Source organism: Pomacea canaliculata, linkage group LG5 (genome assembly GCF_003073045.1).
Source record: "Pomacea canaliculata isolate SZHN2017 linkage group LG5, ASM307304v1, whole genome shotgun sequence".
In the NCBI taxonomy this organism is placed as follows: domain Eukaryota; kingdom Metazoa; phylum Mollusca; class Gastropoda; order Architaenioglossa; family Ampullariidae; genus Pomacea; species Pomacea canaliculata.
Genome location: NC_037594.1, coordinates 13,155,614 through 13,165,891, shown reverse-complemented (window position 1 = coordinate 13,165,891; position 10,278 = coordinate 13,155,614). Strand labels below are relative to the sequence as shown.

The 10,278-nt window shown below is 37.0% G+C and overlaps 1 protein-coding gene across 3 annotated transcripts in view; it reads right to left on the bottom strand.

Moving 5' to 3' along the window:
* LOC112563736 (sterol regulatory element-binding protein cleavage-activating protein-like) overlaps window positions 1–10,278 on the bottom strand; it is a 28,780-nt gene that overhangs the window by 4,039 nt on the left and 14,463 nt on the right. For 2 of the 3 annotated variants that reach the window (XM_025238015.1, XM_025238016.1), the window contains exons 12-25: window positions 9,655–9,753; window positions 9,098–9,514; window positions 8,368–8,714; window positions 7,688–7,841; window positions 6,898–7,197; window positions 6,465–6,580; window positions 5,723–6,153; window positions 5,425–5,555; window positions 4,747–4,832; window positions 2,508–2,617; window positions 2,037–2,203; window positions 976–1,056; window positions 426–638; window positions 216–275 (exon numbers count right to left, since the gene is read on the bottom strand). In XM_025238015.1, coding sequence (XP_025093800.1) covers window positions 216–275; window positions 426–638; window positions 976–1,056; window positions 2,037–2,203; window positions 2,508–2,617; window positions 4,747–4,832; window positions 5,425–5,555; window positions 5,723–6,153; window positions 6,465–6,580; window positions 6,898–7,197; window positions 7,688–7,841; window positions 8,368–8,714; window positions 9,098–9,514; window positions 9,655–9,753 — 2,712 coding nt within the window. The remainder of the gene's footprint in view (window positions 1–215; window positions 276–425; window positions 639–975; window positions 1,057–2,036; window positions 2,204–2,507; window positions 2,618–4,746; window positions 4,833–5,424; window positions 5,556–5,722; window positions 6,154–6,464; window positions 6,581–6,897; window positions 7,198–7,687; window positions 7,842–8,367; window positions 8,715–9,097; window positions 9,515–9,654; window positions 9,754–10,278) is intronic. The other variant, XM_025238017.1, reaches the window with a different exon arrangement.

Below are 10,278 nucleotides of genomic sequence, written 5' to 3'. Positions count from 1 at the left end.
CTAATACAGAAAGAATAACATAAAGTTAATAATAGTTCATGTAGCACCACAGTAAAAATACAGTTACATATGTGACTGGGCAATGGGAAATTCAACAACATTAAAATTCTTAAAAGGAAAAAAATAAAGAATTACCAGTCACAATGATCGAAATGTCTGGATTTCTTTCTTCAAAACTATTAGCTGAATGATCCAGTAAACTTCTCCAGTCTTACCTGTGCACCTGTCACTGCAAGATTGTGCGGCATCAGCACCAAACTGCTTCCAAACGACTCCTGTTTATCACACATGGTAATTAAATGATTAAAAATTATATGACACCTGTGTGGTAGAAAATATTGTTTTCTTTAATGTTCTTGTTATTAAAGAAAACCAGGGCAACGTGGATTTTACTTTAAAACAAAATGTTGTGGTCATATGCTTACCATGGAGATTTTGTGAAGAAGCTGTCCACGAGTCCTGTCCAAGACACACATACAGTCATCTTGACCCAAGCTAACAATAAACTGTAAGGATGTAGCTAATCGGATAATAGCTTGCTTGTGCCACATGAACTTATGGATGCAGGAGCCAGTAACAAGATCCCACAAACGCATTGTGCCATCAGCTGAGCCACTGGCTGCTGCATAGGGTGGACACTGCAAAGAAATTCATGATCCAAGGTTAAAACTATGCTGTAAGGGAAATCAGCAAAATTAGGAAAAAACAAAACAAAACTGAGCACACAGAATGCTTTGAACATGTAAACTTCTTCTTCAGATGAATGATCATATTTTGTAATGTCATTCACTATGTAGGGCAGAGTGGTACTGTTGCAAGTCATGTAGTTGATTGGATCTGTTACTCTAGATGTCCTTCATAAACTGGCTGAGCCTTGCATTTAAAAATTTTCAAAAAAAAAGACCACCAAGTATCTTTCAGAATAAAACTTAACAAGCAGCAAACTGGAAAGCAGTCATGTATAATGATGCAAACCTTATCAAGACAAAGGGCTGTCACATGGTCCTCATGTCCATAGAGTGTGTACAGGCAATCACGCCCATCAAGCCGATATACCTTGAGAATATAATCATTGTGCATGACAACAGAAAACTGTGAAAATTAATAAGCAGCAAAAAGTAAAACCTACTTATTAAGACTCCCCTATTACAAACCCCCTCTCAGTAAAAGCCCAACATCATCTCTATTATGACTACCTTGACTAACCAGCAGTTCATACTCTATTACAGCTTTTTTCTTTTTTGCAGAAGTCGAGTGTTACAAAAGAAAAAAAGAGTATATTTTAAAATAGACTGCTTCTGGCCAACCATTCACTCTATATTAAGATTTTCTGTAGAAACCATATAAAATAAAAGCACATTTTGAAAGAAATTGCATGTTCATTGGATCACTGGTTATTGATATCCAAATAATATCTTTCCAATCGCATCAACCCCATAATCACCATATAGTTCAACTAGTCTACTAGGTGACATGAGTATTGATCTATTGCTCTTACCTGGAAAGTTAGTTCCCCTACAAATCTTCAAGTGCAATAATGGCAGAATAAGCATGACCAAGCAATAACAACAAAGAAAATTATTATAATATGGTTTTAATTTATTTTTTTTTCAACATTTCAATAATAAACTTGATTTTATAGTCACTTGAAGTCATGGGTTCCTAGAATAAGCTGACTGGCCGATTTCCCTATCACAACCCCTATCATCTATGAGCTGCATTGGAGGATTTTAGTGAGTGTTAATAGGGAGGTTTTCTTCTATTTATTTTAGTCTCTCAAATTTTGTATTCATACAAGAAAAGAGAAATAAACAATTATAGCAAAACAAGCCAAAAAAAAAAAAATTCCTGCCTGTAGCCAAAACTTCTTGTGAATTTCTCCTTCGGCGCTATATCGCCTGCAACTCTTTATGTTTGTCAAAAGTTTCTCTTTCTGTCATCACACCCATCCCACTTTCACCAGGCAAAGTAAAGAAACACCGTGACCGATATATTGTACAACCATTCGTCCCTCTCTTCACAAAAATGGTATCTACCTTTAGCGTGTGGTCTTGGCTGGCTGTCACAATTCGATTGCCTTCACACTGTAAGCATGTTATGGGCCGCTGATGCGCACGAAAAGATGCAATACAGTTCAGGCGAACAACTTCCTCCCAAAGTCGCAATGGTCGCAGATTTCCAGCACTGTATTGTCTTGTATGTCCTACAAAATTTAAAACTATTCTAAAAACATGGATCGAAAATAATCTTCTGTTTATGCAAATAGATGCAACTTCTACTGCACATTTTGTGATGAGTGTGTTGAGTTTAATGCTGAGCTGGCAACCATCAACTCTAAGCAGTCAGGAGAAAATTTCACCATGATTAATAGAAATAAATGCAAAGATGTCTTCAGATATTTAAAAAGATGACATGTTAAATTGTTGTTAATCATAAGCCTACTTTTGTTAAAGCAGAAAGCAAATTTAGCTGCTGAATGTCATCTGTGTAAAATTATCCCAACATACCTCTGTGAGGGCGAGCTGATACTGCTGATGATGGAGAAAGAACAGAAGAATTCTGAAATGTCTCCAGCTCAAAGACATCAAGGCTTCCATCAACCCGAGCAGCAATAATCCTGTGCACAAGTCATTTGCATTTTAATGCAAAACACTGTTATATATAATTAAGATCCCTTGATATCAAACAACCACACAAAAGTAGCTTTGCAGGAAGCTTGGCAAGAAAACCAACTCTTTAATTGTACAAGATCCTAAATTACAGAAGTTTCAGCAAATCACCAAACTGTGCAAGCTGCCAATGTGATATTTTAAAAAAATCTAAATAATATGCGACTGTAAAAAAAAAAAAAAAATCATCCAGCTTCTTTTCGTTCACTTTGCCACACTTGGAGACCAGCTCTCGAGATAAAGCTGACCACCTGCCTCTGTCCATCACATGGAGTGAAGGGCCGGGAGATGGGCCGTGAGTGTTTGGGTCTGGCTAATGCCATGGACTGATGGGCCTGGCTGATAGCATGAAGTATTTTTTGTGTTGTTTTGTTTTGTGAATTGTTTAGTTTATTGGTATCCTGGAGTATATGGGCCAGGAATCTTCCACGCTGTTTCTGGGGAACGAGTGACCTCACAATATGAGGCTGACCCCAAGAGGCAGCATTTGATATGTTGAGAAGTGTGGTCGCTCATCCCCAGGGACAGTGTCGTATTGTGAGGTTGCTCGTCCCCAGAGACAGCGTCATTTAGAGAATGAGATCTGTCCCAAGTGGAGACGTCAGTTGTGTTTTGTTTGTGTAACTGTTTTTACAATTCAAGATAAGTTGTGTGTAAGATACATACATATAGATTTATGGAATATTAGTCCCCAGCGACTGTTGATACAGTGAAAGCGGTGTTGTGCTGAACTTTACATTCATTATTTCTTAAGTTAAACATCAAGAATGGAACTTTCTCTCAGGACTGAGTTTAGTATTAGACCATTAATAAGGAATAATAATAAATCTTAGATAGTAGTAAAAATTAATTGATGTATGTTTACTAGGAAATTATTTTAAACATTTTTTTGTGTATTTTTATTAGTTGAAATTATTAAATATATACATGCCTGCAAAAGAGGTAGAGTTGTTTTGAGCAGAAAAAAAATGCTCAAATTTCAAGGGATTTGTGAGAATGTGACTGTGACACTTTCACAAAATCAGAAAAGTTTCTTATAAACAAACAGTTTGGTGGAAAATACTGACTGAGACAGTTGAGATTTTAGAGCGTGCCTATTGCAAGAATATTGACCATTTACTGCCTCGGAAAAAATTTAATTTCAGTTGATTTGATTTCTTTGTTGACAGCTACTGAGCAGTGACCTCTATTGTCCACTTAGTGCATGTGTGATTAATCTGTTTATCACTGTTCATCTTAATTTTTCTCTAAAAGGTAGGTCTGTGTCCTTTTCTGAGAAAGGATCGAAACAAAATAAAAAAATGCTGAAGCTACATTATTTGTAGGCTTTTAAAGTCATTTAAAATTGTTTAAGAATAGCAAGAAAGAAATTGTTGTAAATATTTAAAGTACATAAATGTGAAGAAAAATGATGCCTCTAAAAATGTGCTTGCTGTATATTTGTAGTAAACTTTGATGTTTTCTTTAATTGTCCACCGTAAGGGATGTGAATAGATATTGATATATATACATCGCTCTGTTTATTAGTAGTATTATGCTTCCATGAATTTATTGTTGAATTATATGAGAATTTTATTGTTGCATGCTTGTATGTCAAATATGTAAACAAATCTATATGTCTCAACATGTGAGCAAGTCTTCTGATTATGAACATGTTTGTATTTATGTGTAAGTCTGTTTTTAACTTCTTTTCTCATATTCATTAATAAGAATTTTACAGATTTTAAATAAATGCAAATTTGTGTACATGGACTTGTTTCAATTTATAAAAGCTATACCCTTTTTAAATATAGTCAGCTGTCATACATGTATTCAAACTCTCCCCGACTCTCCTTACCTAAGCAATTCCCATGAATATAGGACATAAAAGCTGTTCTTAGATGAAAGTCATTTCATATCACAAACACCGAGACATTCACTCCAAAGATAAACACTGCCAGCGGCGATTTTGCTTAGTAGTAGTTGATAGTACCAACTGTTGCTTAGTATCAAGTTTCTTAAGCAAGTAAGCACAAAGGAGTGCTACCTCTCTATATCTGCTCTCTCTGTCTTAATGTAGGCAAGCTCATAGAATTACCTGTTCCCAGTAAAGCAGACTGCAGTGACACCAGATGAAGAAACATTGTACTGGTACTTCAGTCTGCCAGTTTCTCCCTCCCACATCTGCAAGCAGAATTATCAAATGTACTGCTTTGTTTGATCAAATGTTCTGGCTTATCTCTTAGGAAGAAAACACAAAATTTCACAACATGATATACTGTCTTGGTTAGTATGTCAGCTGACAATGGAGCTGGACAAATACTCCTGCTATTTTTTTCAGTGTCCTTATATAAAGCTATGTTCAAATTTTACAGCTGCAGAACCCTGGAAACATTTTGATAGAGCTTTCAGGCCAGTCTTATAGGACTTGGCCACACTTACATGCATTAGATTACATAAAAAATAGTCCTACCTATGGACCAGCATCTGAGCAGTTAACATCTGTTTAATGAGAAATTATGTCTGACATCTGCAATTGTGAGCTGATGTAATTCTTCACAATCATTTTACTAAATACAGCCTATGGAGTAAGGGGGCAGCCAAGACTAGTCACAACATCCAAAATAAAAAACTGCAAGAACTTCTCACCAATGCAAAAAATTTACAGTCACATGTATAACAGAAGGCTGTTTACAAGCAGCCATAAAGCTACACTGATGAAACTCATCATAATGAAGGCAACAAATTTTAACTTCGAAAGGTTTTTTTTTTGTACCTCAATCCTTCCATTGCCACAGCCAGCAATTATGAGGCCATCTTTCACAGTCAGGCACCAAATGGCAGATGCCCGAGCACCTTCTGAACCATCCTCTGCCAGAAGTGGATCCCCTATTATAGTACTGTCACCTATGTGCAATGGAGACATGGGATAAAGAGGAAGTTTTCATTTCCCACATAGCACAAGTGTTCAGTACATCTAAAAATTAATTTTTGAAAGATTACTTCACTTAAAGTCACAATCAGAGGATTTAATATATAAATATATTCAACAAAAAAAAAAAAAACCCACTCACCTTGGCTCCAACTACGAGCACGCACATCCTCCCCAGGTGGTACAGTGCAATTCCCATCAGCACTGGGTATCTTACGATTTGCAAATGGCACATCTGACAAAGGCTGAAAATGCTCAGTGCTGACTCCGTCCAACCACCTTTTGAAATCATAACCCTGTGTGTGGTCTGCATCTGGCTGTGGATCCATGGCAACAAAGTCAGTGTTGATAGAGCTGACCAGATCCAAGCCAAGGTCACGATATCTGTCAATGACGTGTCGATTCCTCTCTGAACGCCGTTCCAACAGCCTATTTCTGTCTATAAATGATCCTTCTGAGGAACTTGTGCTCTCTGGAGTCATCTTATCCCCATGATACTCAGCATAGAGGTCTGCATCACTATCTTCAATATTGCGACCAACACATGGCCTTCGACGTCTGGGCGGAGTGATACTGTTTGGCAGAAAAGCAATTAGCAGTCTGATAATGCAGGTTCAGGACTGCAGGGAGAACTAGGATCATGTTACCATAGATATTAATTAACTAAAACACGCATATGATATCTTCTGCTGTTTTTAAATTTCAATGGATAAATGGATAATCCCCTGAGTACAGTTTACACTATTTCTTGCATGTTTAAATCTCATATTTATACCATATTTCAAACTGCTTTATTTCTGAAACATCTACATAAGGTACATCAAAAAGATGTGATGCTCTAAATGAGCTCTTGCAAATGACAGATAAACTGTGACAGATAGTACCTGTAGCGCTGCATGATGGAGATGCATTCACCAGTGTTAGAATCCCACATGCGTAACTGACCACCCAGACAGCAGCTGACAACAAATTGTCCATCCACTGCTACACACTCAATTTCCTGTCAAAATGACAAGTACCTCAACACTAAATAGTATTTACAAACAGCCTCTAATTAAGCCAACTTAAAGGAATCATCAGTTTCAGTGCTAAAATTGTACAACCATAAAACTCTAACGACTCTTAAAACATTTATATAAATTATTATTTATATATTTTTTTAAAAACGACTTGTAAGGTGCTGAATTCAACAACTTCTTACCAAAAAAAAAAAAAAAATCAAAAATAAACAGCAAAAACCCAAAACAAACCAATAAACTAAAAACACTGGATTAGATTGTGACTGATACTGTATTAGTTTCTTTAATCTGCACTCACCTGATTATGACCAGTCAAAATGATTGGCACTGCATCTTTGATTTGTTTATAATAAGTTCCCTTTGCTCGTTGACGGCGAGCCTTGTATCTTGCCAAAGAGTGTCGCCAGCGAGAATAATTTCGAGAGCACATGCACTTGTACAGAGCCACCATAAAGTAGGTGATGACAATGACAGACAGAACACTCAAGCAGATGGTGATAACAAACTCTCGCTTTGACTTAGGATAGAATGCTTTTAGTTGCTCTGGATTGTACATTGTGTACTGGGTGTTGTCTGAGGAATAGCTCCAAATATTCTGCTGAAATGAGGAAAAGGAGGCCTCAAAATGTGATATCAAAACTCTAAAATTACAAACTAAAAAGCCATGCTCAAGCACTGCTCCAAAATAAAAGTTGTCCACAGATAGAGACTAGCACTAAAATGAATTACGCAATAAGATCTTTCTCATTATGATTCTTTATTTAAACTTTTTGAGGCATTATGCATAGCTGTGTAGATACTACCCTATGCACACACATGCATGAATATGTGTGTATTCACATGTCTTTTAGGTGTGGACATGATAACCTGTCAAATGTACTTCCTTTCAGAAAGCAAATTTTTTGTACTTGTATCTCAACAAACACACAAACTATGCTACTTTACCTTTCTTAATTAACAGTTCAGTTCATATGAAAAATTAGGGGCAAGTAATACGCTTAACAAACAGCTTAAGCTTTACTTCTACCAGTGATCAGGGTTCAGAATGGAAGATAAATGTCGATCAAGTCGATCCATTGCAGACTTGCCTGCTTGTTTTCTGTAGAGGAGTGGCTTTCCTGAGTAGGCAGAGACTGTGATGGTAACAGATAGCCCTGAGACTCACTAGGATGCCGTTCTTGTAGTGCTACTTGAGGGTCAACAATGATGGAGAGATGAATGGAGGGCAAAATACTGATGTACCTAGGAAAATATTTAAATATTGGAAAAAAAAATGCAGAGCACTGTATGCTCAAAGAACAAAGACTACCACATCATTTCCCAATTTCACCTCCATTGTCACCAGACTTATCATTCGTTCTTTGCTATCTCTCATAAAACAATATTCTGCTAATCTCTAATTTTTTTCTTAAAACCAGAAGTTGTATACTAAAAGATAAAGACGATAATAATACTAACGGTCTAATGATATGGAAGTAACTTCTCATCTTCGTGGAACTTACTCAACAAGGCATATGAAGAACAATGTATACGAAGAACAAATATGCAATAGTCACAGTATTCAAGAATAAAAACAGATAATCTACAGATTAGTATTCCAATCTCTACAAAGCAGTTTCAAAAGTAGAATATAATTTATTTAAAAGAAAAAAACAAAAAAAAAAAAAAACCACCACAAAGCATAAAATTATAAAGACTCCTAAGATACAGCGAGACTGTTGTCAGAATGGCTACATATGTGAAAAGTTTGCTGATAAATGACAAGTACCTGCCAAGTATGCTGATATTGTATAAAGCCAGAAGACGAGGCCAGTGTTTGTGAGATAAGCCTCGCCAGGCCTCTAGCTGTGTGTGCTCCACCAGACCAGCCTCTAGTGGCTCTTCACCTCCATCACGACCCCACCACATTCCCTTCCCAAGTAAGGATGGACTGTCAGCTTCCTGCTCAAGTGATCGCTCACGCATCATGTCTGAGGAGAAAGGATGGTCTCCCCATTGATGAAGGTGCTGCTGGCCAGTGGCAGGTGATGACATGGAGGAGTCTTCAAGATTTGCTAGCTGCTCCACAAGCCCTGTTTTGTACACGATGAGGGCAATCCAAATAACAGTGCAAACCTGTTGACAAACATGCCAAAAGCTTATAGAATGCAGATCATGCCAACTTATCAATAAGCATGCCAGCAGCTTATAGAATTCATGTAACAGCATAAATCCTTCATGAAAACCAGCAGCTTATAGATGAAATCTACAAAATACTAATTATTTTTGTTCAGATATCATCTCTGAGTTCCAGATTAAAACTATTTATTTTTACACTAATCCTTATATTACTAAGTAACAACTGTAAGTCTATTTAAGGACTGATCATCTTATCTTCAGCTATTTACACTGCTCTGAAATGTGTCAGGTTTTTACATCTGAGCAAGCTGCTAGGAACTTATCATGAATATTTTATGGAAATTTCTTTCTCTTAGTATAATCCATCTCTCAGTGCTTACCATGATCAGTCTCTGAAAGATCCGGGTTCTGGCCCAGAAGTAAAACAGTCTTAACCGCCTTGGCATGTTCTGGAAAAAAGCTTCTTGGCTTTGCTGAGGTGCAGTTTGTGACAGCTCCTGACTATACTCTATGTCCAGACGTGGTGCTGACTTTGAGCGGTAGATTTTTGGTGTGGAATGCCGAAGGTCTTCAGTAAGGGATGAACTTATTGGGGAATAAGGTGTTGGTGTTGACCTTTGGGCAGATGGAGCTGGAGAAACTCTATCAAAATTTGGGTGGGATGAAGCACACGGAGTGGAAGGACGTTTTTGGGGGTTGAGACGAGAGGCAAAAGGACACTGAATCAGGGGCTGGATTGATGTTGACAAGTCCTGTTCAGGGCCCTGCTGTACACTCTGACGATGTAGATCAGCCAACTGAAATTAGACACATATACAAATGCAACAACTGAACCTACAACAGCAAAGAGACATTTCTTAATAAGTCTGCAAATGTATTAAATGTGAATCTAGAATGCTAAGGTTACAATAATTATAAAATTAATATACAGTCTTACCTCCATGCGTCGAATATCAACTGACAAGATAGTTGCAAAGAACAACATTTGCAGGAAAAAATCTGTCCACAAACCCACAAGAGCAAACAAACAGAATTCCTGTTAGAAGAAAATAAACAAAAGTTAATAAATTTGGTGTGAACTGAAAACAAATATGACAACAGTCCTGCACATTGATTTTTCAGTCATTAATTACTCAGATTTTTCCTCTTCCTGTTATAGTCAAAAATAAAATTTTAAAGTAAATTGTCTTTCTGTGAGACTTAACAAAGACATGACCATAGGAATTTCACTACCTTTTACATCATCAGCCATAGAGTTCGCATCCTCTCTAAATGCGGTTACTAAGAGAGCATTGTCAAGATTTGCTAGTTACTTCCCTTAAATTATCTCCCTTTGCATAAAAAAAAAAAGAGAGAGGAAAAAAAAAAAGGGAGACCGTACAATCGGTTGACCATCAGCTTTCTTTGCATGGCTGGCACATCCAAACTAGTGTGGAGGGTTTCGTCATATTATCTGGTAAGTCTCAAAGACAATTTATTTAAAAATTGTATTTATTCTTCTATTTTACCAGATGACATGATCATAGAATGAGGTAAGGAGGGCCGAGGCAATTATTCACCC